The sequence below is a fragment of the Sorex fumeus genome, unplaced genomic scaffold (assembly GCF_029834395.1).
Source record: "Sorex fumeus unplaced genomic scaffold, SorFum_2.1 ptg000028l, whole genome shotgun sequence".
NCBI classification, from domain to species: domain Eukaryota; kingdom Metazoa; phylum Chordata; class Mammalia; order Eulipotyphla; family Soricidae; genus Sorex; species Sorex fumeus.
Genome location: NW_026606085.1, coordinates 4,553,482 through 4,581,124, shown reverse-complemented (window position 1 = coordinate 4,581,124; position 27,643 = coordinate 4,553,482). Strand labels below are relative to the sequence as shown.

The 27,643-nt window shown below is 47.2% G+C and overlaps 1 protein-coding gene across 3 annotated transcripts; it reads left to right on the top strand.

Annotated features, from left to right (window-relative positions):
* FXR2 (FMR1 autosomal homolog 2) lies at nt 1–26,993 on the top strand. 3 transcript variants are annotated; one of them, XM_056114875.1, is made up of 17 exons: nt 1–509; nt 12,072–12,124; nt 12,491–12,584; nt 13,736–13,807; nt 13,899–14,047; nt 15,197–15,290; nt 17,311–17,427; nt 22,392–22,562; nt 22,770–22,848; nt 23,455–23,564; nt 24,203–24,289; nt 24,559–24,778; nt 24,910–25,107; nt 25,193–25,393; nt 25,487–25,582; nt 25,711–25,811; nt 26,294–26,993. In XM_056114875.1, the coding sequence occupies exons 1-17, from the start codon at nt 429–431 to the stop codon at nt 26,387–26,389; spliced, it is 2,019 nt and encodes a 672-aa protein (XP_055970850.1). In that variant the 5' UTR covers nt 1–428; the 3' UTR covers nt 26,390–26,993. The 3 variants fall into 3 exon arrangements, with proteins under 3 accessions (XP_055970850.1, XP_055970852.1, XP_055970851.1); XM_056114877.1 differs by having other exon boundaries at nt 8–170; XM_056114876.1 differs by lacking the exons at nt 1–509; nt 12,491–12,584 and having other exon boundaries at nt 12,070–12,124.
* Nucleotides 26,994–27,643: the final 650 nt, after the last annotated feature.

Here is a 27,643-nt window from a genome sequence, read left to right as displayed (position 1 = left end):
TGCGCCGTGGGCCTCGGGGCTCCGCGCGCGGCGGGCGGGTGCTCGTGCGCCTGCGCAGTAGGCGGCGGCGACAGGGGGAGGTGGAGGCCGTGGAGCGGCGGCGGCGGCGGCGGCAGCAGCGGGTCCCGGGACTGAGGCAGCAGCCGGGGCGGCGGCAGGCGGAAGCTGAGGTGACGAAAGCAGCGGCGGCGGCGGCCGTTTCCCTCACGGTGGCGGAGACCAAGGCGGCGGCGGCGGACGGGGAGCGCCCCGGCCCCGGCCCCCTGCTCGTTGGCTGTGGCAGGGCCGCCGTGGGGCCGGCCCGGCTCCCGCCCCCCGCGGCTCCCCCGCCCGCGCCTCCTCCGGGGAGACGCCGGGGGCCCGGCCCGGCCCGTACCCAGACCGCTGCTGCAGCCGCCTCCGGGGGAGTCGGAGGCGGTGGCGGAGCCATGGGCGGCCTGGCCTCAGGGGGGGATGTGGAGTCGGGACTGCCTGTCGAGGTGCGCGGCTCCAACGGGGCCTTTTACAAGGTGAGGCGGCGCGCCGGCCGGGACCTCCGTCTTTAGCGTAGCTCCCCCCCCCGAGAGAGCAGGGAAGAGCGGGACGGGACGAGCGTGGCAGCCGGGGCCGACCCCGGGCCCTCGGACCCACGCTCCCGCCCGCGGCCCTCCGCCCACCGCTGCGAGTCGCCTCCCTCCTCGTGTTCCCAGCCCCTGGGTCGGCCTGCCTCTGCCCCCGTCTCGGAGTAACGCACGCCAGGGGCCCTCCCCGCCCCTCCCGCAGGAGACCTCCGTCTACCCGTCGCGGTGACTTTCCCTGTTACCCAGAAGACGGATCTGAGCCTTAACCGTCTCTTCCCCGTCGTCCAAGCCCACGAAGAACCCTTTATGCTCCCCTGTCCCGCTTGGAAGGCAATCCCATCCCAGATTCGGGGAGAGCTTTGTCTGCCAATGCCGAGGACTCCCTCCGCGTCCATACATTTCTGTTCCCAGCCTTTTGGACAAACAGATTTCGTTTATGACATTTGGCATCTTTGATCTCAGGTACTCTGGGCTGTACCAGTCTAGCTGCCTCCTCGCCGTAAGGTGGCAGCTCTTCTCCCACCCCACTCCTTTATCCCAAGGCTCGCAGCAATACCGTTCTGCCCAGTGATGGGTTTGTGTTTTCTGACTTTGCCCTCGAGCACGTTGAGATCGTACCTATCATGAAACCAAGAAAGGCATGATTTGTAGCAGAGGGATCTCAGGGGATTCCCTGTTTTTATTCTTGAGGTCTCCACTTGCCTTTTGACCAAGTATCCCAATTTGGGAATCAGTTTGAAGAAGGGGACTACCTTTCGGAAGTGACTCTGATCCTCCCTCCCACAGGTTTGGTTCCTTAGAACTCCTTATATCTGCTTTATCTCCTTCACCTGTTCTGACTCTTGTAGGACGTTCCCCTCATTTAAGTTAAGCCAGAATTTTAACTGGCTTAGAATTTTGACAGTCAAAAGCCTCTTTTGACTGTCAGAAGTGTTTTCTTTTGTGATTTGTTATTTTAAATTCCTTTGGGCTTTATGACTTAAATTATCAGAATCTTTTCTGATTGCCCCCCCATTTTCTTTTAAATGGAGGAGCAGGAATAGTTACCTTCCCCTAACATCACTTGTGTGAAGTGCCCCCCTGTCTCCCCTCAAGGTTTTTCCCCTTCATGGCCTTGGAAATGACATTCTGAGTGTTTCCCTATGAAGTCATATCTTACTATAACAGAAAAGGGGGTTGTACTTGCTTTTGGAACAGAAGATTTCTGCCCTAGTGTCAATTGATAAAATTCAGTATAGGCAGTTGTTATCCATTCTACATATATCCTTTTTTATTTTGAGGGGGGGACCCACATCCAGCAGTGCTCAGGGCTTAACTCCTAGTCCTGTGATGCTGGGGATTGAATTGGGGTCAGCTGTGTGCAAGGCAAGCGCATTAACTACTTTCCCCCGGCCTCTCATGCCTCTCTATTTTTGCCTTATTTCCCTTACCAGATTTCTTTATCTTTATATTTCATACCGATAGGTACATAAATCTGTATTAAACTTACTCTCACAATATAGATCTTTGGCTTTTATATCCTAATTTTTCTTTTTTCCTGTGTGATTCCTCCCCAGGAACCACCTTTTTCCATGCCTGACAGAAGTTTCAGATTGAGTTCTTCTGTATTTTTTTCTGCAAAGTTTTTTTTTTTTTGCCGGAGGGGGTGGGGAATATGCCCAGCATTGTTTCAGGTCTACTGCTGGTCCCAGTAGTACTTCAGGGACCATGAAGTGCAATGCTAGAGATTGAACCTGGACTTCCCCCAAACAGAGCATGCACTCAGCCCTTTAAACTATCTGTTGAAACCAGCTTGCATATCTTCTTAATGCTTGGCACTTTCTCTATTAGTCTGATTCCAGTAGAATTTTTGTTTTCCTTGTGTTTCCCTTCAATTTCTGATTCTTCCAAACTTGAATTACCTTTATCATTCCTCATAATTGAGTTTTCCCAGGTATCTTGTCCTTCATCTGAATCTACTGACACCCAATATCTGAGTCCCAAGAAAAGTGATTTTTAATTTTTTCTCTTTTTGTGGGTTTTTTTTTTTTTTGTGGGGAGTGGCATACCTGGCAGTGCTCAGAGGCTATTTCTGGCCCTGTGCTTAGGAGTGACCTTAGTTAGTACTCTGGGGACCATATGTAGTGCCAGTGATTTGAACCAGGTCATGGCAGCCTTAGCCACATGCAAGGCAAGTCCCCTCCTCCTATACCATCTCTTGGGTTGTGGAAAAAGTGCTCCTTTTTGGGAAGTGGGCCACATACTTAGCTGTATTCAGGGTTTACTCCTGGTTCTCTGTTCAGGGATCACTCTTGGAGGGCTAGGGGTCCGTAAGCAGTGTGGAAGATTGAATGGGATTAGCCACATGTAAAGCAGGTACCCTACCTATCTGGCCCCTTAGTACTACCTATCTGGCCCCTTAGTGATTCATAAGTTGAGTTTGGGATCAAGATAGGTGTTCTGTAGAGCATGGGAACCGGGGCTGGAGTGATGGTATAGCATACTTGCATGCGGCCAACCCGGGTTCAATTCCTGGAATCCATATGTCCCCTAGGCACCACCAGGAGTGATTCCAGAGTGCAGAGCCAGGAGTAACCCCTGAGCATCGCTGGGTGTGACACCTCCAAAAAAGCAAAACATAAATATAAATAAAGCATGGGACCCAAGAATAGTTGGGAAATATTGGTATCCAGTTCAGTTTAACTAACGGCTGGGAAGGGAGATGTTTCCTTTTCTACGTATAAGAGTCCAGCAGAAAACCTGTGATCATGAGTAAATTGGTGACAGAATACTTAAAGTGGGTCGGTCACTTTAGCATTTGTTGCCCCACACTTCAGTTAAAGACAACAGTATATAGCTAAAATCAGATTAATCTTTCTGTTTTGCTTTTGTTTTGGGGGCACACCTGGCTCTGTTCAGTGTTTATTCCTGGCTCTCCACTCTGATAATACCTGGCAGGGCGAGGGGCAGGGGACTGTATGTGGTGCTAGGGACTGAACCCGGGTTGCCTGTGTGCAAGGCAAGCACCCTATCCACTGAACTATCTACAGTCCTAGATTAAGCTTTCAGAAAGCCATATAGATACTAAACTATTTTGTACTTTGTATTTATGTGTGTGTGTGTGTGTGTGTGTGTGCTTCTGGGGCTCGAACTCAAGACCTCACACATACAAGACAAGTGCTGTTCTGCTGAACTCTATCCCCAGCCCACTATGGCTTTTATGACTCAGCAAACTTCAGTATAGATCACGGAATGTTTATATTGTTTCTAGAGCTATAAATTTAAGAAAATTCCCTTCCCCCCCGCCCCCCATCTTACAGAATTAAGTCCTGTTGTTAATCTTATAGGATGAAACTACAGCTGTTAGCTGGGACCTAAATTATTTTGTAGTTATCCCATCAATTTTTCTTTTTCTGTCAGAATTTAGAGGTTTTTTTTTTTTTTTGAGGGGGGCATACTCAACAGCAGTGCTTAGGACTTACTCCTTTTTCTGCATTCAAGGATTATACCTGGTGTGGTTTTGGGGGACCATATAGAGTGCCAGATTTGAACCCTGGTCAGCTGCATGCAAAGCAAACACCCTACCTGCTGTACTGTTACTCTAGCTTTAAAAGTATTCCTTTTTCGGAGGGGTGGGCAACACCTAGCAGTGCTCAGTGGTTGCTCCCAGGCTATTGTTTGGGGGTTGCTTCCAGCCATGCTGGGAGTCCATGTGATTGCCAAGAATTGAGCCCAGGGCTCTGCCATGCCTAGCATATGCTCTAGCTTATTGAGCTATCTCTGCCTCTTAAGTTTATTTCTTAGGTTGTACTCTCCCAGGTGAAGTATCTGTTCAGCTTGTAAAGGCAATCACCCAATTTTTCACATTTTGCTTTGATATTCTAATCCCCCCCTTTTCTTTTTTATCATAAGGAATGTGTATCATCCTCAGTTTCAACATGTAGTTTTTAATGAGGCTTCTTGTTTTTCTTCTAATTCTCCTGTCTTTTGAGAGTCCAGGATTTGATGATGAACTGAAAGCTGAGAACTATTTTCATGTCCTAATTTGAGGAAACTGATGTTCCTAGGAACTTGGGAATCTCTTCTACTTAGACGCAAACAGAAGAGGGAGTAGAGTTTTGTCGTCATATCCAGCCATGCTTAGGAGCTGCTCTTGGCTCTGTGCTTGGAAGTTGTTCCTGGCAGTGCCAGAGATGGGACCAGTTGGCTACATGCAGGGTTCTACTGTAACCCCTGTTATCTCTTCAGCCTATTCCTAGGTTATTTTTTCTTTTTTTTCCTTTTTGGGTCACACCCGTTGATGCACAGGTGTTACTCCTGGCTTTGCACTCAGGAATTACTCCTGGTGGTGCTCGGGGGACTACATGGGATGCTGAAAATCAAACCGGGTTTGCTGTGTGCAAGGCAAATGCTCTACCCGCTGTACTATCACTCCAGCCCCTATTCTTAGGCTCTTATTAGGAGGCACTGTTAGGTAAAATTGGGATATACCGAGGCCACCGAACCAAGTCATCCTCTGGCTCTGACTTCCTAGGGATTCACTTATCTGTGAATGCTCTCATCTGTGTAACTTCAGTAAGCATGGGCTGAGAAGAAGTTAGAGCTTGCTTCCCCTCCCCCCACTGTTTTCTCCCTCACTGGAGGAAAAGAAAATGATGGTAGAATTGAGAGACTGGGTTGTGATACGAAGTTGAGAAAGCTTTTGTTAGAGAATATTTGATGGAAAAGGACACTGGAAATCTTTAACAGTGAATGACTAGGAACCAGAGAGAATCCAGAGATTAAGACTTTTGCCTTATGTACAGTCCACCCTGGTTCAGTCCCTGGCACTGCATATAATCCCTTACGTGCAAAGCCAGGAGTAAGTCCAGCACGCCACTATATATATCACAAAAAATAATTAGGGTCTTACCTCACCATGATTCACTAATAAAATTTTTTTTTAAAAAATTAGGGTCTGGAGACATAGTTCAGTGGATAGTACTTTTTCCTTGTACAGGGCTGAGCTAGGTTTGATCCCTGGTACCCCATATGGACCCCTGAGCACTACCGGGAGTGATTCTTGAGGCACAGCCAGGAGTAAGGCCTGAGTGCTACAGGGTATGGCCCCAAAACAAAACAGGACTGAATATTACAAAGTGTAACTTCATTAAAACTCTGCTTTTCTTGTTTGTTTAATTTTTAGGACCACTGCAAGCTGGGCTGGGAGCTACTTTGTACTAGGGAATATAGTGCAACTCTCTCCCCACCCCAGAACTCTGCATTTTTACCCCTTCCCATGGGTAACTAGAAAAGAATGGTGATATTTGCTACCTCCACTTGAGGCCCAACCCTGACACTTAGAATTAGATTTAACTGTATTCTGGGCCGGAGCGATAGTACAGTGGGTAGTAACCCCTGAGCATTGCTGGGTATGACCCAAAAATCAAAAAATTAAAGATTGAAGTATTGAAGTGTATTCTTTGTGAATGTGATATCCAGGAATAGAAATGTTTTCAAAAAAGACTGACAGTTGATTGATTTTCTGTTCTCATCCACTCCTTTTATCTTACCCTTAAAATGTTTTGAGACAAAACTTTTTTCTAATTTGTTTTAGGTGCTAAGGATCATACTCTGTTCTTTGTGTGCATGTGTTGAGTAGGGTTGGAGGATCATGAGGTGTATATGGTGCCGAGATTCCTGCATTTGCACTGTAGCAATGTCCTCCCTTGATTTGCTTGAGCAGGCACCAGTAACGTCTCCATTGTGAGACTTGTTACTATTTTTGGCATATCGAGTATGCCAGGGGGAGCTTGCCAGGCTCTGCTGTGTGGGCAGGATACTCTAAGTAGCTTGCTGGGCTTTCCGAGAGGGACGGAGAAATCGAACCGGGGTCGGCCATGTGCAAGGCCCTACCCACTGTGCTATTGCTCCAGCCCAAGAAACTTTAATTTTTTTAATTAAAAAAAATTTTCTTTGCTTTTTGGGTCACACACGGTGATGCTCAAGGGATACTCCGGGCTCTGCACTCAGGAATTACTTCTGGCGGTGTGCAGGGGACCATATAGGATGCTGGGGTTTGAACCTGGGTCAGCCATGTGCAAGTCAAACACCCTACCAGCTGTACTATCATTCCAGCCCCAAGAAACTTTTTTTAGAATTTGAAGGTAGACATTTTGGATAAAGAATTGAGTAGTGCCAGAGAGAGAACTCAGCAGACTGGAATGCAGACTTTGCATGCTGGGATCTCAGGTTCCATCCCCAGCACCTCTGATTCCCTGAGCATTGCCTGGGGCATTTGTAAAGAGCACAGAACCAGAAGTAGGTCCTGAGCAACTCTGGGTGTGCCCCCCAAGAAAAAAATTTAGATAAATACTGCTGAAGTGGCTGGTAGAAGTAATCCTAGAATCCATACTTTTATTGAAGGGGGGAAAAAGGAAAGAGATACTTTAATGAATTAAGAGAAGAACCCAGAAGGGGAGAGGGTAAAATTGCATCAGAACACTTGAGAATAGTAAGAACGGGTGTTGGTAGCTGGCCTCCATCACCACAATTAAGTGAAATTCAGCAGAGAAAGGATAGTCTTGGGGCCAGAGAGAGAGTACAGCTGAAAGGATGCTTGCCCTGCATGCAGCTGATCTGGGTTCAAACCCCAGCATCCCACAAAGTCCCCCAAGCACAGCCAGAAATAACTCCTCAGTATCACTGAGTGTGGCCAAAAAACAAATATGGATAGTGTTTCCAGCAAATAGTGCACAAATACCTGGGTATCCATAAGTTAAAACTTATGTGGGATGGCCCAGAAGAATAGTATAACAGGTAGGGTGCTTGCCTTGGTTTGGTCCCTGGCACCACTTTGAGTCGGTCTCCCCTCAACCCCCAGCCCGCTAGGAGTGATCCCCGAGCTTATAACTGGGAGTTTAGAGCTGGTGTGACTCAAAAAACAAAAATTTAACTGTGGGGACTGAGGATATAGCCTAGTGGTAGAACACCGTCCTTGTATGTGTGAAGTTCTGCAGTCTATCACCAGTTCTGAAGGGAAATAAGATGGGGACTCCCTGTGGAGCTGGGGAGATAATTTGGGGGATGGAGCAGCAAGCTGAAGACTGGAGTTCTGTCCCTGGTACTGCATAGTTCCCCAGCACTGCTAGGAACAACACTGGACTGCCATGCTGAGAGTAACACTTGAGCACTGATTATTGTGGCCCCAAAATAAACCCCAAGCTTTGGTCCATAGCTTACAAACTACATAATAAGGTAAAGGTAAAGGCCCTCCCGTTGATCGTCGATTTGCTCGAGCGGGCCCAGTAACGTCTCCATTGGAGACTTTGTTGTTACTGTGTCTGGCATATCGAATACTCTCGGTAGCTTGCCGGGCTCTCCGAGAGGGGCGGAGGAATCGAACTTGGATCGGCCATGTTGGCCGCTTGTAAGGCGAACGCCCTACCCGCTGTGCTATCGCTCCAGCCCAAACTACATAATATTTAATCAAAATGGATAATAGGCTTAAATATAAAATAGCAAAATTGGGGGTGGGTTGAAGAGATGGCACAGAAGGTAAGGCCTTGCATGCAGTTACAGTGGCTGTAACCCTGTTTAAATCTCCAGTACCATATATGGTCCCCTGAACACCACCAGAGGACTCTCCTGAGCACAGAGGCATGGATAGCTTCTGAGCTCCACCAGGTGTACCCAGAGACATCCTCCAGGAAAATTCCTAGAAGAGTTGGAGAAAACTCATGCCTAACAAGAGACCCTGAGTTCAACACTGGGACCACATGGCACCCTGCACATGTATCCACTTCTAACCTTCACACCACGGCACTGCCGTTGAACTTTCAGGCTAAACAGAGAGTTTCCAGGCCCCACAACCCTTTTCCCTTTGCTGTATGAGGCTCCTATCTAGGGGGAAAAAAGAGAATTAGGGCTGGGGAGATCAAAGGCTGAAGTGCATGCTTTACATACAGGAGGCTTCTGTTTGCTGCCATTCGTGCATACATGCTCCCCTGAACACCACTGGGAGCAACCCCTGAATACAAGGCCAGGATAGTTTCAGATCGTTGCTATGTGTGGCCCTTCCAAATACAAAATAAAGCAGGTGGTAGCTCAGTGACAGAGTGAATGCCTTACATATTTGTGGGTCAGCCGTCATTCCCCAAATTCATTTTGGTGTTTGAGCCACATCCAGCAGTGCTCAGAACTTACTCCTGGCTCTGCTCTGGGACCACTCCTGGCAGTGCTTTGGGGGCTATATGGGATGATGGGGTCGAGCCTGGGTTGGCCATGTGCAAGATAAGTGCCCTATTCTCTGCACTATTTTTCTGGCCTCCTTGTTTTTCATTTATATTTATTTGACCACACATGGTGATGCTCAGTTGTTATTTCTTACTCTGCACTCAGGAATCATTCCTGGCAGTTCTCGGGGGACCATATGAAATGCCAGGGATTGAACCTTGGTTGGCTGCATGCAAGGCAAGCATTTTACTCGCTGTACCTATTTTCACCTTTGTTAAGATCATAACAAAGCTCATGGTCAAGGTTAGGGACTTCAACAATTTTTTCTTTTTGGGTCACACCTGATGATGCTCGGGTTACTCCTGACTTTGCATTCAGGAATTACTCCTGGCAGTGCTCAAGGGACCATATGGGATGCTGGGAATCGAACCCGGGTCAGCAGCGTGCAAGGCAAATGCCCTACCTGCTCTATCGCTCCAGCCCCAACAAATTTTCTTATTGCTTCAGCCCTAGCCTTGTTTTTCTTTATAAGAAGTGGAAATTGCCTTCTTTCCTTACACTGTTTTTACTCTGTTAGCTATATAAAATCTTTGTAGCTTTGGATGAGGCTTTTTTTTTTTTTTTTTTTTTTTTTTTGCTTTTTGGGTCACACCCAGTGATGCACAGTTACTCCTGGTTCATGCACTCAGGAATTACTCCTGGCGGTGCTCGGGGAACCATATGGGATGCTGGGAATCGAACCTAGGTCGGCTGCATGCAAGGCAAATGCCCTACCCGCTGTGCTATTGCTCCAGCCCCCTAGGCATAATTCTTAAAAGATCACACAAAAAACCAAGTTGATAAATTGTGCTTTATCAAAATTGTAATCTAATTTTGAGTGTTAAAAGTAGAGAAGATGGAGAAATTGGGATCAGATGGAGAAATTGGGATCAGAGAAGACAACTTTTAACTTCCTCGGTGAGCACAAAGGAAACAGGTGGACAAATCTGTTTTCACCTTTGTGTGAGTTGAGTTTTTTGATTTATTTGTTAGTTTTTTTGTTTTGTTGTTTTTGACTGTACCCAGCAATGCTCAGATAACTCCTGACTGCATTCTGAATCATTCTTGGTCTTGGGGAACCATATGGGATACCTGGGATTGAACCTGGGTTGGCCATGTGCAAGGCAAGCACCTTACTTGCTATACTATCTCCCTGGACCGTTTTTCACCTTTGTTAAGATCATAACAAAGATCAAGGTCAGGCACTTATACAAATTTTATATTTTCATACTCTTAGGGGGGTAAAGGTAAAGGTAAAGGCCCTCCCGTTGATCGTCGATTTGCTCGAGCGGGCCCAGTAACGTCTCCATTGGAGACTTTGTTGTTACTGTGTCTGGCATATCAAATACTCTCGGTAGCTTGCCAGGCTCTCCGAGAGGGGCGGAGGAATCGAACTCGGGTCGGCCATGTTGGCCGCTTGTAAGGCGAACGCCCTACCCGCTGTGCTATCGCTCCAGCCCTTTTAGGGGGGAGTTGGGCCAAATCCAACTGCTCAGGGGTCACATTTGGCACTACTCAGGAGACCATATGGGGAGCTGGGGATCAAACCCGGCTTGGCCATGTGTAAGGCAAGCGCGTAAGCTGCTTTACTCTTCTCCAACCCTCACCCCCTTTTTTTTGGTTTGTTTTTTGTTTTTTGATATTTTGGGACATACCTGGCAATGCTCAGGGTTACTTCTGGCTCTGCACTCAGGAATGACTGCTGGTAACTCTGAGGGGACCACATACGATGCTGGAGATCAAACCTGGGTCAGCCTCTTGCAAGGCAAATACCCTACTTGCTGTTCTATTTCTCCAGTTCCACTGTTTCTCCCTATTGTATTCTTAGTATCATAGTATAATATTCAGAACTCTCCATATCTGTTGGACCACGTACATGGCTCAGTGGTAAAGTTCATGATTTATTTTTTCTTTTTGGGTCACACCTGAAGATGCACAGGGGTTACTCCTGGTTCTGCACTCAGGAACCACCCTGGCTGTGCTCAGGGGACCATATGGGATGCTGGGAATTGAACCCCGGTCGGCAGTGTGCAAGGCGAATGCCCTACCCGCTGTGCTATCGCTCCAGCCCTCAAGTTTATGCTTTGTACATGAGATCACAGTACTCTGTACCATACGAAGAAATCTCACATCTGCTAAGTCTAAAACTTGTTTCTGTAAACTATAAACATTTTGAATATCTCTAATGTTCTCATTATCCTCTTGGTACTCAAGTATCAAGACAACAGATTTGCTGAGGTCTCTTTACTTAAGAGCTAGACCTCCTCTCTTGGCAGTTCCTATTTTTTTTTATTGTTTGGTTGGTTTTTGGGCCACACCTGACAGTGATCATTCAGGAATCAATCCTGGCAGGTTCGGGGGACCATATTGGGTAACAAGGATGGAACTGGGATCTTGGCCACATGCAAGATAAACACCTTTCCCTCTGTCCTGTGGTTCTGCCCTGGGCAAGTTCTGTTGTACTCTTGAGTGTTCCGGGTCAGCTTCCCGTTGTCTCATGAATATTCTTAGCCTTACTGAATGTTGTGGGTATTTTAATTGAACTCTGGCAAGAGATTTAGCATAATAGGAGGCCTCTGGCCTCAGTAGGCCTCAGTAGGTCCTCAGTTGTCCTCAGTAGGTCCTCAGAGGACCACAGTAGGCCTATATTTTCCAGGCAGGGTTTTTTGTTTATCTTTGTTTTGGGGCTATCCCTTGCAGTGCCAGAGGGCCATTCTGGGCACTGTGTGGGAGGGTCACTCCCTATGGTGCTCAAGGTACCATGTGATGTCTGGGATTTAACCTGGGCTTAAACCTGCAAGGGATGTTCTAAGCCCTTTGAGCTCTCTCTCCTATACCCAGGCAGTTTTGATTCAGGTATTTCCCTTCTGCTTAATTTTGGTTTTTGTTTTTGGGTCACATCTGTGGCTCTGTGCCCCTGGGGGACCGTATAGGATGCCAGGAACCGAACCTGGGCCTGGTTGCATGTCAGGCAAGCGCCTTACCCCTGTATTCTCCTTCCAGCCTGCACTCCTCCCTCCCCCACACACGCTTTTTTAAATTTTTTGGTTTCCCGTCTACTTAATTTCTTGGTTTTGCTTTATCTGACCTTACCAATATAGTGTCCTGCCTCTCTGTGCCTTTATATTCTTCCCAATATAGCTCTCCTGACCCTGTCGTTGTTTTGCTTATGTCCCTTCCAAAGTTAGTGTAAGGGCTTCCAAATATCTCCGTTCCCATATTGGCTGAGGTGATGATAAATGTCATTTTCTTTTTACTTTCTTCTAAAATTCATTTTAGGGCTTTGTGAAGGATGTCCATGAAGACTCTGTCACCATCTTCTTTGAAAACAAGTAAGACCTTGGGAGTAGAATCCAGCATTCTAGGTCCTAAAAGGAGAGTGCAAAAGAGGGGGCAGCTGAGTCCCTTGAGGCATGTAATGGGTAGGGGAGAGCTAAGGGCTTGGGGAAGGGGTTACACAACTTAAATGAATCTCAGGCGTGGAAAGGGATGAAATTTGGTGAGGGTAGGGGCTGTTTGATCTAGTATCTAGATTCTAGCAAGAGATGGAAGCCACCAGTACGGAGCAAGGTCTGGGGTTTTAGCCTTTAGTCACTAAGGAAGGTAGCCATTGCCCAGCGGAAGGTGTTAAGCCTTTCCTGAAGAAATGGGCAATCATATTAGCTTGATTAGCTTTCATATCACTGTTTTCCTTGCAGCTGGCAGAGTGAAAGACAAATTCCTTTTGGGGATGTCCGGCTTCCACCTCCAGCTGACTATAATAAGGAGATCACAGAAGGGGATGAGGTGGAGGTAAGGGCCATGGAGACCACCTTTTCTAAATGTCCCCTTAGTCAGAATTCTCCATCTCCTTCGCCCCGATAGTATTATCCTAGACTCCTTACTGGTTGGTTCTCTCTCCTTTCTTCCCAAACTTAAGCTGCTACTCCAGCCAGATGGTTTATAGAAAAGGCGGGGGTGGGGGCGAGGAGAGTGAATTATGTGGGCTGGTTGGGATAGCTCAAAGGGCCAGAGTGCATACTTTGCATGTGGGATCCTGGATTTAGTCCCCAGCATGGTACTAGGATCTGCTGCATGTAAGGTCTTAACTCTTGTACTAGACTCTCTCTGGTTCTGTTTTTTATGTTTTGAGACACATAGTACTACCCTGAGTTCTGCCGGAGTTTGCCCAAAAATCAAAAACAACAGGTGAATTGCAGCAGTTCATGACTGTTGTTGTCAGTAAAATTCTCATGGAGCTTTCCGGTTTCTGGGAATTCATTTATTCCATTTATAATGTCTAAAATCCAGTACTCTTGATTTTTTTTTATACTGAGCCCACTGCACTAGAAATATAATTCTAAGGCCTGAGCGAGTGATACTTAGGAGACTGTATGGTGCTGTGAATCAAACTATGTTCAGTGGAGTGCAAGGAATGCACCTTACTTAACCCTATCCTCTAATTTTTAATTAGTATCTCCGTTTTGGTTTCCTTTTTCTTTGTTTAGGGATATTTATGAAGTGTCTGTCCTTTTGTGTGTGTTTTGGGGAGAAGATACGTAGTTTGGACCACACCTGGCAGTGCGCAGGGTTTATTCCTGGCTTTGTGCGCAGGGCTCAGTCCTGACGGAGTTCAGGGGATCGTATGGGATGCCAGGGACTGAATTCAGGTTGACCGAAATTGAATCCAGGTTGCAAGGCAATTTGCTTTACTTGCTGTGCTTTCTCTCCGGCCCCTGAAGTATATTAAAGTTCATTCCATTTTTGGTATTTTTTATTTTATTTGTTTTGGGGTCACACTGGCAGTGCTCGGGGACTGCTTTTGTGGGTACTGGGGGCACCTTGTGGTGCATGAACTGGGATCTACTGCATGTAAGTTCTTAACTCTTGTATCAGACTCTCTGGTTCTAATTTTTGTTTTGGGAAGGTTCTCAATATCTCCTTTATTTTTCATTTCTCTTCAGGTTTATTCTCGAGCCAATGAGCAAGAACCTTGTGGTTGGTGGCTGGCCCGGGTGCGGATGATGAAGGGAGATGTGAGTGATGGTGGAGGCCTTTGGGAGAAATGCTAAAATTCATGCTCTAATCCTGGAGAGGTTCGGAAACAACTTTTCTTTCTTTTCCCAGTTCTATGTCATAGAATATGCTGCCTGTGATGCTACTTACAATGAAATTGTCACCTTGGAACGGCTTCGGCCAGTTAATCCCAATCCCCTCGCAACCAAAGGCAGCTTCTTCAAGGTTACCATGGCTGTGCCTGAGGATCTGAGAGAGGCGTGAGTTTTATGGATGTTGGGAACGGAGGGCCCTCTTTGCAGTTCTCCTCTGTTCTGTTTTTCCCAGTCCCAGTTTTACTCTTCTCTGTTGTTTTATTAGCCCTCTAGCTTGTTTTAATCCTTTTTGTTTGTTTGTTTTAGGACCACATCCAGCAGTGCACAGGGGCTCTTCCCAACTCTTGTGCTTAGAGATTGCTGGTGGGACCAGAGAACCATGTAGTACTGGGAATTGAGCTTCAGCACACAAAATGTGTACTCTGTCCCTCTGAGCCATCTCCCCAGTCTCTGGTTTTCAGCCTTTCTTTTTTTTTTTTTCTTTTTGGGTCACACCCGGGGATGCTCAGGGGTTACTCCTGGCTCATGCACTCAGGAATTACTCCTGGCGGTGCTCGGGGGACCATATGGGATGCTGGGAATTGAACCCGGGTCAGCCATGTTGACTGCGTGCAAGGCAAACGCACTACCCGCAGTGCTGTTGCTCCAGCCCCTCAGCCTTTCTTATACCTGTGAGCCAGCACTGGTCATTGGACTGGTGATTGAAGAACAAAGTTCAGCAGCAATAACTGTTTTGTGAAACAGCCAGAAATTTCTGTACACTGGTTCTGGTCCATACACTAGCAGTTAAAAACTTCTTGAGCCCCTCTTTTTTTTTCCCCCCTTTTTGAGTCACACTCAGTGATGCTCAGGGGTTACTCCTGGCTCTGCACCCAGGAATTACTCCTGGTGGTGCTTGGGAACCATATGGGATTCTGGGAATTGAACCTGGGTCGCCCGTGTGCCAGGCAAATGACCTACCCTCTATACTATCATTCAGGCCCCATGCCCCTATTTTTGGAGGGGGCAGGGAAAGCTATAACTGGGGGTGCTTGTGGCTGATTCCCGCCCGGCTTTGCGCTCACTGATCACTCCTGGTGATACCAGGGATTGAGCACAGATTGGCCACATGCGGTACGAGTACCTTACCCGCTGTACTCTCTGGATCCCCCTTGATCCCCTCTTGTTAAATATGTTCTTAGTTCCTTTTTTTCCTCATCCCTGTTCCTCTGTTACAGTTTGTTCTTTTCTTGTTTTCCTCGGTTCCTCTCTTTCCCCAAACCATAGACTGCATTCTGTACTCAGTCCTCTGAGCACTTTACCATTTTTCTGCAGCTGCTCTAATGAAAGTGTCCATAAAGAGTTCAAGAAAGCACTGGGAGCGAACTGTATCTTTCTCAACATCACAAATAGTGAACTCTTCATTCTGGTGAGTTTATTTTGTCTAAATTTCACATAAGTCATTGCAACAATGTTCTTTCTCCTCCCTTTTTTGGGGAGGTGGGGGCTCTCCTGACTGTCTCGAGAACCATATGTGATGCAAGGGCTCTAATTCAGATCCATACATACAAGGCAAGTGCCTTAACCCCTGTACTATCTCTCCAACTCTCCTTTCAACCCCTATGCAGAAAGGGAGGAGCTAAAATGTGCTTATTTGTCAAGACTCTTGTTACTTCTGACTCCATCTTTCCTTAGTCTTTCTTCCTTTATTTTGTTGGGTTAGTTGGTTTGGGGGATTTGGGGGTTATACCCTACAATCCTTAGCACCATTGGGTATGGCCCTTCCTGGCATTGCTTAGGCTACTATATGCAGTACTGGGTATTGAACTGGGGTTGACTGAGTTCAAGGCAAGCATCTTAACCCGCTATGCTAGCTCTCTAACCCCTTAAATTTTTTTTTTATATAATTTTAAGCATTATGGTCAACAATACTGTTAATGGTAGGGTTTCATGCATAACACAGTATAGCACCACGCCTCTCCCCAGAGAGTACTTCCCTCTAGTACTGTTGCAGTGTCTGTCCTCCAAAGTCGTCATAATCCCCCTTATTCTCCAGTGGCAAGCTTCCTGCTGAAGACCAGTTCTCAGTTTCTGTTGATTTTGGGCATTTGTTATTCCCTTACTTTGTTTCTTTCTATCCCCATGACTAGAGAGGTCATACTGTGTCTGTCCCCTCTCTGTTCCCCTCTCCTAACTTTACTCAGCACTATACTCTCCAGATCAATCCACATAGTAGTGAATTGCAAGAATTTTTTCTTATAGCTGAGTTATAATGTACTGAGTATATTTTCCATAGTTTGTTTATCCAGTTATCTGTTCTTGGAGTCTTGTGTCTAGATTCTTCCTTACATATTTGGATTTGTTTGGATGCAGTTCTTATCTATACTTGGTCTGTTCTTGCTATCTAAAATCACTCCCATGGGCTGGAGAGATAGCACAGCGGGTAGGGCATTTGCCTTGCACGCAGCCGACCTGGGTTCGATTCCCAGCATCCCACATGGTCCCCTGAGCACCGCCAGGAGTAACTGGAGTGCAGAGCCAGGAGTAACCCCTGTGCATCGCCAGGTGTGACCCAAAAAGCAAAAATAAATAAAATAAAATGATTCCCATATGCAGATAGTTGCTTGTCCCTTGTGAGACTGACAGTGATTTTTCTCTTTTCTAGAGTTATTTCATTTTGTATCTTTATTTTTTTTTTGCTACACCCTGTATTGCTGGGGGTGGGCTGGGAGCAGGGGGTCCCTCTGGCAGTGCCAGTATGGTACCAGGATCAAACCTTGGACTCTGACATGCAAAACACATCTTCTAGTCCTTTGAGTCATTTCCCTGTCCCTAAGTTGATCACTGCTTGATTGATTGATTTTGCGTGGTGGTTCTCAGGGATTATTCCTGGCTCTGCATTCAGAAATTAGTCCTGGTAGTGTTAGAGGGACTATATGGGATCCGGGGATCAAAAACAGGTTGGCTGTGTGCAAGGCCCTATCTGCTATACTATCGCTCTGGCCCCCCAACTTGATTTTTTACCTTCCACATTTTTCAGAGACTCAGACATCCTGATTTGGCAAGTCTTTGGCTTGTCGTCAGCATGTGAAGTCAGTCTTGGCTTGTTTTATGGAATTTGGGGGCTTCACCTATCAGTGCTGAGCACTATAACCCCCGAGGGCTACTTTGAGTGCTGCTACGGGATCTCTCCTGGTGGTGTTTGGGACCATGTGAAGTCTTGGGCCTTCTATAGGCAAATAGTCCTTTCACTTTGCCAGCTCAAAGTCAGTCTTTTTATTTTTGGGCCACACCCCGCTGTGCTATGGACACTCCTGGTGGGATTCAGGAGACCATATGTGGTGCTAGGAATTTAACCCAGGTTGGCTACATGCCAGGCAAACTATACTCTCTCCAGCCCTTCCAATAGTCCATTTTAATGACTTTTTCATTGTTTTTTTCCCCCCTAGTCTACCACAGAAGCTCCTGTGAAGCGGGCATCCCTGCTAGGTGATATGCATTTCCGAAGCTTACGTACCAAGCTGCTACTCATGTCTCGGAACGAAGAAGCTACCAAGCACCTTGAAGTAAGTTTTGGATCCAGTATTGGCTCTAGTACCGGGGCTGGAGAGGTGGACTCTGGGGCCACACTGAGTGTTGCTCTGGGGTTGCTTCTTGCTGTGTTTGGGAGATTCTGGGGTGCCGGTGATCAAATCAGGGTTGGCCAAATGCAGGGCAGCAAAGGTCTTAATGTCCAATCTCTCCAGCCTTGGCTCCACTTCTTTTTTTTTCTCTTTTTGGGTCATACCTGGCGATGCACAGGGGTTACTCCTGGCTCTGTACCCAGGAGTTACTCCTGGCAGTGCTCAGGGAACCACATGGGATGCTGGGACTCGTGCAAGGCAAACGCCCTCCCCGCTGTGCTATCTCTCTAGCCCCCTTGGCTCCACTTCTTATTGCTGAATGGTACTGGCCTTCACCCCCTCTTGCCCCACCTTCTTGTGTTACAGGACCAGAAGATTGAGTTCTTTGTGAGCCTCAAACCTAGCTTACCTGTTTTATCCCAGACTCCTTTAGAAAGAAGAGCTCCATTATATTACAGTGTAGTTTTTCCAAACATTTTTCAGCCATGGAACACTGATCAAGTGAAATTTCATTTTGGGGTCAGGTCTCCCAAGTGGTGTATCAAGGACTGGAGTGATAGTATGTTGGGTAGGCACATGCCCTGCACATGCCATGTTCAGTCCCAGCATCACATCCCCAAACACCGCCAGGAGTAATTCCTGATTGTAGAGCCAGGAGTAACTCCTGCACATCACCAGGTATAGCCTAAAAACAAAGTAAAACAAAATTAAAATGGACTGGAGAGATGGTACAGCAGCCGGCCCATTTTCAATCCCTGGCATCCTATATTGTCCCCCGAGCACCATCAGGAGTAGTTTCTGAGTACGGAGCCAGGAGTAAACCCTGAGCATTGACAGGTGTGGTCTAAAAATCAAAATAAATAAAACAAGTTGTGGGGACTGGAGTTCAGGGGTAAAGAGTCATCTTGAATGTGACTGATCCCAGTTTGATTCCTGGCACCACATGATCCCTAAGCACATCTGGCAGCAACTTCTGAGCAGAACCATGAGTAGTAGCCTCCACCAGTAACCAACCATGTTACCCATTTTTTTTGGAGTCGCTCTTGGTGTTGCTTCGGGGCTACCTCTAGCTCAGTGCTGGGCAGTGTGGGGAGTGTTGTTCCTACTGGTAGTCAGGGGAGCCATATAATGCTGGGGATTGAACCTCAGGCCTATGCATCCTAGGCATACACTCCAGCCCCTTTGGTTATCTCTCCAAAACCCCAAGCAGATTGTTTGAAAATCATTTGTACACTGAAAATATCAATGAATATGAGATTCTGAGACTTGTTCTGTCAAATTATTGACCTCTTGCAAATCTTTTGGTGTTTCTGAGTTCTAGCTTCCATCTGTGACAATGAATATTTCTATAGGGTCTTTCAAGTCGTTTGTCTTGCATGTGGCTGACCCGGGTTTGATCTCCAGCATCTTATATGGTCCCCTGAGCACCACCAGGAATAATTCCTGAGTATAGAGCCAGGAGTAACCCCTGAGCATCACAGGGTGTGACCCGAAAAGAGAGAAAAAAGACTTTTTTTTTTTTTTTTTTTTTTTAACCACATACAGGGTCTCTTAAGTTCTGACATCTCGATGGTTGTTGGTTCCCTTTTTGGGGGAACCAAAACTGATATATATATATATATATATATATATATATATATATATGTATATGTATGTATATATGTGTGTGTGTATGTATATTTATATATGTGTGTGTATTTTTTTCCCCCTGTGGGGCATAACCCAACAGTTCTCAAGGTATACTCCTGCTTCTGCACGTAGGAATTAGTCCTGGCAGTGCTCTGGGAAACATATGGGATACCTGGGTTGGCTGTGTGCAAGCAAGCACCCCAGAATTGATCTTTTCTGTTTTGTTTTGGAGCCATTTCCAACAGTGCTCCGGGCTTACTCCTGGTTCTTCATTCAGGAATCACTCCAGAAGGGGCAGGGGGGAGCATGTGGGGTGACAGGGATTGAACTTGGGTCAGTCGCAAGTGAGGCAACTGTTTGTACTAGTCTGGCCCTGACACTGGGAGTTTATTTATTTGGCTTTGGGGTCACACCCACAATGCTTTGGTGGTGCAGTGGGAGCATCAAGTTCTGTTGACTGGACCGTCTCTGCAGCCTGACACTGGCAATTTAAAATTCATCATTACCCTCATGTATTACCTGTTCTGTTTTCCAATAAGCAGATCTTTTTGGTGGCTGTGGTTCAACTCTTCTAGGACCTACGAGTTCTTTACCTTTGTGGTAAAGTATACTAATTTAGTTTCAAGGTCTGAAAAATAGGAGTTTAGGGGCTGAACTGACAGTATAAAAGGTAGAGTGTTTGTCTTGCACCTAGGTTCGATCCCTGGGGTCATTCATAGGCCTCTGGGAGCCCTGCCAGTACTGATCCCTGAACCAAGAGCCAGGAGTAAGCCTGGCTTGGTTCAAACCTAGGACCTTGGTCCAAACCTTGGTCAAAACCTAGGATGCTTTGCATTCTCTCCCTCCTGTCAGCTATCTTGCCAGCCCTGAGACATTTTGTTTTATTTGAGTTTGGGGCCAGACTTGCTCAGGGCGTTCTCTTGACTATACTCAGGGATCCTTCCTGGTGAGGCTCAGGACTGTATGTGGTACTAGGTATTAACCTGGGCCAGTCATGTGCAAGCAAGCACCCTGTTCCTTTATTATCTCTCCAGCCTCTCTCTCTTTAATTGAATCACTGAGACACACAGTTATAAAGTTGTTTATGATTGGGTTTCAGTCATTTCATGTTCCAATACCCCTCTCATCACTAGTGTACATTTCCCACAACATCCCCAGATTCTCTCCTGCCACTCTCTTCCCCAACCTGTGTCTATAGCAAGTACCTCTCTCTCTCTCTCTCTCTCTCTTTCTTTCTCTCCATCCCTCATTCCCTCTCCCTCACCTGATATTTTGCTTTTGAGAAATCCTACTTCCCTCCCTCACCTTTTAAAAATTATATTGAGAATTTTTCCACTCTGGGGAAGCTTGGATTCTCTATAGTACACATATCTTCTCTCCCTCCCTCACTTTTTTCTAAGTAAAGTAAAAGTAAGTAAAGGCCCTCCCGTTGATCATCGTTTTGCTCGAGCGGGCCCAGTAACGTCTCCATTGGAGACTTTGTTGTTACTCTGTCTGGCATATCGAATACGTCACGGGGAGCTTGCCAGGCTCTGCTGTGCGGGCGAGATACTCTCGGTAAATTTCTTAAAATTATTTTACTTCCCAAAATTTTTTTAAAATTTTTTTTGCTTTTTGGGTCACACCTGGCGATGCACAGGGGTTACTCCTGGCTCTGCACTCAGGAGTTACTCCTGGTGATGCTCAGGGGACCATATGGGATGCTGGGAATCGAACCTGGGTCGGCTGCGTGCAAGGCAAATGCCCTACCCGCTGTGCTATCTCTCCAGCCCCTAAAATATTTATTTTTAAAAACAATATATAAAGGGTAAAAAAAAAAATACAACACTCTAAAGACTCCTGTGCCTCCAAACTATTAAAGAAATAGACACACAAAAAAATAGACATTGTAAGTCTGTAAATCATTGTAGCTTTTCCTTTTTCTTTGTATTTTTTGGGGGGGGTGTTAGGGGCTGGTTTGAGGCCACAGCTGGCTGTGCATACTTTCAGGGATCACTCTTGGTGGTGCCTAGGGAACCGCAGGCTGTGACCAGCAAATCCTGGATTGGCTGTTGCAAGGCAAGCATTTTACTCTGCACTCTCAGGATTTCTTCCTGTTTCTTTTTCTTTTTGTTTTGGGTCACACCTGACTGTGCTCAGGTATTACTCCTGTATCAGTGGTCAGGAATCACTACTGGTTATTTTTGGGATCAAACTGGGCAAGTGCCCTACCCACTGTATTATTTGGCCAGCCCCCCCCCTTTTTTCTTAAATCAGTGGTTTTGTTTGGGGCCACATCCAAACTACTCCCACCCATAGCTTATTCCTGGGTATCCTAGGGGACTATATGGTGCTGGGTGTTACACCTTGGCTTCTTGCATATAAACCATGTGCTCAGCCCAGTGAGCTATTTCCCTGGCCATAAAAGAGTAATTTTTTTGGTGTGGCACAATTTTATTTGACCCATACCTGTCTGTGCTTAGGGCTGACTTGTGACTGTACTCAGGGATCACTCCTGAGTGCTGGATCCAAATCCACTCATGTCTGGATTTGGGGGGTCATGTGGGGTGCCAAGGATTGAATCTGAGTCAGCCATGTGTTAGGCAAGTTCCTTAATAGCTATACTATCTTGCTGGCCCCCTAAATCATTTTTGACACATTTTTTTCGAGGGTGGGGTGGAGGGTGTTCAAGACTTACTCCTGATTCTATTCAGGGATAACTCCTGGCAGCATATACGGTTCTTGGGGATGGAACCTTTGTCTTTTGTGTGCAAGGCAAATGCCCTACTTGCTATACTATCTCTCCATCCCCTGTTCCTAGCTACATACTTTCTATTGTACTCCAGGTTTTATTTTGGAAGTTGTCATTGGTTTGGTCAAAGTAATCGTTCCTTGTACTTGTGAAATACTTCGTGAAATTTTCTCACCAACTTTGCTAATCTTCTTGAGCATTTTGGGAAAGAAGTAGGTCACGTGTAATTGACCAAGATGCAAATAGTGTTTTGTTTAGGATCTCACAACTAGATTTGGATCTTTGGCCCAAAGTATCCACATTATGTCTTCACCAAGACAGGGGTATTTGAAAAATGGAAATAGAATGAAAAGTTACAGAACTCTTTTTTTTTTTTTGAAAAGTTACAGAACTCTTAATGCAACTCCACATGATGGTCAGTGTGTTTTAGAGGCATTCTGGCTTATTTTCATACATTTTTCTTTGAAATTATGCAAAGCACCAGACACATGGGCAGGTGGTCTGAGATTCCGCCACTAGGATTCCTACGGTGCTTTTTTTCTTTCAGACAAGTAAACAGTTGGCAGCAGCATTTCAGGAGGAATTCACAGTGCGAGAGGACCTAATGGGCCTGGCAATCGGGACTCATGGAGCCAATATCCAGCAGGCCCGAAAAGTACCTGGAGTGACTGCCATTGAGTTGGGTGAAGAAACCTGTACTTTCCGCATCTATGGGGAGGTCAGTAAAAATATGTCATCTGTGTTCCTTAGGGAATAGAGAGAGAGGAAAGGGTGTAGTAGAAAGGAAACCTCAGTCAGGGGTCATGACCGCCCATCCCTGTCTTTGGTGTCAGCACATTTCCCAAAGACAGTATAGCAGTAAGAATATTCTTTGAGATCGGGGGCCTCTGTTTTGGTAAAAACGCCATAATCCTTTCTCCTTAAGACTCCTGAGGCCTGCCGACAGGCCCGAAGCTACCTTGAATTTTCTGAGGACTCTGTTCAAGTACCCAGGAACCTGGTTGGTGAGTTGGGGTTGGGGTGAGGGTGTGTGTGGTGAGGTGTGTGTATCTAGAGGGCAGGATGTGAAATTCTCTAAAGTGATTCTGGACTTGGCACTTCAGGTGTAGTTCTGGTTTTACAAATGTAGCAGTTGAATTGATAAAAATGGAAAAGTCAATTTTGGGGGATTTTATATTTTGTCTTTTGAAGACTAGAAACCTAGTAGCAGAATAAATTAAACAATCAGAGACTGGAGCAGTAGTACTATGTGTAGGGCCTTACATGTGGCCGACCCAGGTTTGATCCCCAGCAATCCATATGTTCCCCAGATCCCTGCCAGGAGTGATCTCAGAGCACAAAGCCAGGAGTAAGCCCTGAGCATTGCTGGGTGTGGTGTGCCTTCCTCCCCCCCAAAAATCCAATCCACATATAGAAATGGAGAGATTGTTTACCTAGCAGTGCTGGTAGCTACTCTCAGTACAGTGCTAGGGTCACTTTGATGGCGTGCTCAGAGGACTGAGGATTAAACCTGGGGCTCCTAGAATAGATCATGCACTCGCGCTCTCTGTGTCATCGCCCTTGCCACTTGTTTACTTTCCAAAAGTCCTAATCTTCCTTTACTTACACAGGCAAGGTGATTGGAAAGAACGGGAAAGTGATCCAGGAGATTGTGGATAAATCTGGTGTGGTGAGGGTTCGAGTGGAAGGTGATAATGACAAGAGGAACCCCAGAGAGGAGGTATGGAGCAGCTTCGTCTAAGAGTGATTTCTAGAAATAGGTGGGATTGTTCTGAAAGCCATTTGAGGGCTGGGGTTCCAGGAGAAGGCATAAATTTTGGTTTTCCCTTAGCAGTAGAGTCAGAAGAATCCCACTAGCTGGACTACTCTCAGAGGGTGGGGTTTAGTGGTTTCATTTGCGGGAACTTGGGATAGTTTAGTACCTTGTAGACCGTGAATTAAGTTCCTGGAAACACCCCACAGGCACTGCTGTTTGAGTTTCCTGGCATCCAATAAAGTATGCAATTATGGGGCCTGAATGATAGTACAGTGGGTAGGGTGCTTGCCTTGCACATGGCCAACCCAGGTTTGATCCACGGAACCCCATAGAGTCCCCTGAGCCTACCAGGCATGATCCCGAGTGCAGAACCAGGAGTAAACTGAGTTTCACCAGGCATGGCATAAAACAGAAATGAAAGTATGTGATTGCCCATGTATCATATAATTATGCGTGGGAGTACTGCAACCAAAGAAAGAAAAGCATCTCAGCAGCCCAACCAAGTGTATGGGGCTGCTCCTCCCTCCACTAACAAAGGGAGGGGGGTAAAAAGCTTTCCATATGACTCTTATGACCCATTTTTCCTTTTCTCTGCTCTCCAGGGAATGGTTCCCTTCATATTTGTTGGCACCCGAGAGAATATCAGTAATGCTCAGGCTCTGCTGGAATATCATCTCTCCTACCTACAGGTATACAAGCCAGAAGCCTAGGCAGGGAACGAACAGCTGGGTGTGGCGAGGGGACTAAGATTGCTGGAGGAAAAGTTGGGCATTGTCTTGCCCACTTGGTCTCAGTAGGAACAGGAATTGTTGGAAATTTGGCACTGTGAACTTGATTCAGAATTTTCCTTGTTTTTGATACTCTGAGAGTATTAAATATATATAAGGATGATCAGGGTGGAGAAGCTGAAAAGGAACAATGCCCTTTGATCTTTCTGTTTCGTCTTTTACCTACTCAGGAAGTAGAGCAGCTTCGCTTGGAGAGGCTACAAATTGATGAACAGCTTCGGCAGATTGGACTTGGCTTTCGACCCCCAGGAAGTGGGCGGGGCAGCAGTGGCAGTGACCGAGCTGGATATACCACTGATGAAAGCTCCTCCTCTCTCCACACCACGCGAACATACGGTGGCAGCTATGGGGGTCGTGGCCGAGGCCGCAGGACAGGTGGTCCTTCCTATGGTGAGACAGCCATGGAAAAAGGAGGCAGCCACTGGTGGAGGCCCAATGGAATGGAGGTCTTTGAGTTTGGGGGCTGTGATAGATGCCCAGGAGAGGGTAGTGGCATGATTTGGCACTACTATGTTCTTTAGGTCCCAGCTCAGACCCATCTACAGCTTCTGAGACTGAGTCGGAGAAGAGGGAGGAGCCCAACCGAGCCGGGCCGGGTGACCGGGATCCCCCAACCAGGGGAGAAGAAAGCAGGAGGCGGCCAATTGCCGGCCGGGGCAGGGGCCCACCACCAGCCTCCCGGCCCTCCTCGAGATACAACTCTTCATCTATCAGCTCAGGTGCCAGTATTGGGGAGCCGGGTTTATGACCATTTGCCAAAGGGAAGATATTCATCTGACTCCCTAATCCTCTTCCTTTACCCAGTGCTGAAGGATCCAGATAGTAACCCCTACAGCCTACTGGACACCTCTGAACCAGAGCCCCCCGTTGACTCAGAGCCAGGGGAACCCCCACCAGCAAGTGCAAGGCGACGCCGCTCCCGTCGCCGCCGCACTGATGAAGATAGAACTGTCATGGACGGAGGCTTGGAATTGGAAGGGCCCAGCATGACAGAGAATGGCCTGGGTAAGAGGTTGGTCTGGGTTTTCAAAAATTAGAGTTGGACAGGAATGGAGAATGAGAGAGCAGATGGGTGACTTCTCTTTTCCTGCTCCCTAGAAGATGAGTCAAAACCCCAGCGCCGTAACCGTAGTCGCCGTCGCCGTAATCGTGGTAATCGGACTGATGGTTCTGTCAGCGGAGATCGGCAGCCAGGTCAGCTAACACTGGGGGCCAGAATACTTCCTCAGCCGAAAGAATGGGATGGCTCCTACCCTGTGAAAACCAGGGCTTGTCTAGTTGTCTGAGCTGGCTTTGAAACTTTTGCTCTTTACCTCCCCCAGTGACAGTGGCTGACTATATCTCCCGGGCAGAGTCTCAGAGCCGCCAGCGGCCTCCCCTGGAACGCACTAAACCCTCAGAGGATTCTCCTTCAGGACAGAAGGTAAGCAGGCAAGAAAAGAGCTTCCAACTCCTGCCTTTGTTCTTCTGGGCAGATGCAAAATTCCCAGAGAAATGGCTTACGGAGGGGCCTCAGTGATAAAACAGCTGGTAGTGGTTTGCCTTGCACATGACTGACCCAGGTTCAATCCCTGATATCCTGTATGATCCCCCAGTCCCCACCAGGTATTATCCCTGAGCACAGAGCCAGGAGTAAGCCCTGAGCACTGCCAGGTGTGCCACCGCCCACCCCTTCCATTCCCCCACTCAAAAAAAAAAGTTTTATTGTAGAGAAGTCTATCATAGAGTCTGGACTGTTCTTAAGACTAGCGGAATGTTTGCATTAAAAAGAGGAAAATTTGGTTGGTGTTTTCTGGATCCTAGTAATGCTGCCAGGAGAGGGGAAGGACCTGTGGTTAGGGAATGTTGGTTACGACAGAAATTACTAATGACTTTCTTCGTCTTTCTGTTCTTTTTCTCCCCCAGGGTGACTCTGTCAGCAAGCTTCCTAAGGGCCCCTCAGAGAATGGGGAGCTCTCTGCCCCCCTGGAGTTGGGTAGTTTGGTGAATGGGGTTTCATAAAACCTCCATCCCACATCCCTCCCTCTCCATATCGCTTGCTGCCCAACACCATGGCCCTCACAGGCCCAACTGACCTGCGCTGGAGCTGCTCTTATCTAGGGGGGAGGGGGGTGGCACAGCAGCTTGGGTACCCCCCAACCTCCTGGAGATAGTGGAGGGGTGTGTAACAGGGTCATACCGACCTCCCTCTTGTCCAACCTACCCCCAGGGTGAGGGAGCCTCTCTCCTTCCCCATCAGACTGGATGTGCCTTTATCCTCTAATGCCCCAATCTCTCTGAACACCCCCATTCTCCACTTGGTGGGGGGATGCTCCTTGACCCACCCAGATTTGACAGTTCAGGGGGGCTCCCCTGCTATCCCTCCTCCCATCCTGTACCCCCCATTTCTGGGGCCTCATCACTGTGGAAGACGGGGATAGTAAGGGTATATAAGTGGGTGGGAGGCATGGGGAAGGTTTTGGAGTAGAACCAGGGGTATGTATGAAGAGGGGGTGAAAGGTCCCCCAGGGCTGGGGAGACCCATCACCTTGTCTGGTGGATGAGAAGGCGTATTTATTTTTCACTGTACAGTATTTAAAAAAGAGAATAAAAAAATCCAAATGGCTTTCTGTTCCTGTGATTTCTTGGTCCATCTGTTTCTCTAGGACTGGCTCACCCTGGCGTCTGGCTCTTTCCTTTGTTTGGGGGTCACACCAGCGATGCTTGGGGTCACTCCCAGCTCTGCACTGGCTCTGCACTCGGGAATTACTGCTGGCAGTGCTTCGGGGACTTTATGAGGGTTCAGGGATTGAATCTGGGTTGGCCAGGTGCAAGGCAGATGCCTTACGAGTCCCCTGCTGTTTTCATCTTTGACCATATTTAGTTTCTTTAGTGTTCCAAAAGCAGCCTCCTGATACTCCATTTCCCCAGGCCTAGAGCTCCTGAAGACCATGGCTTTTACCCTCCCCCAGAATTGCTTGAATAGGCTGGGGCACTCCTACATTCTGAGTCACTTAGAGGGCTAGATGGGACTGGGCTAGGTAGGGCTGCTCCAGGCTGCTGAGTACGGAGCCAAAACTGGCTGCTTAATCCGGATTACTTGAGGCCTGAAGCTTGGGCTGGGCTCTGGATAGAGCTGGGGAGCAGAGTTTCCCTGCACTGCTTCTGGGACGCAGGTCTGAGGTCTAGTTCTCATTACTCATTCCTGGTTCTCTGGATCCAGGCTCGTCGTTCAAGGAATTGTCTTAAATTCTAGGTTTAGAGCCACATGCAAGG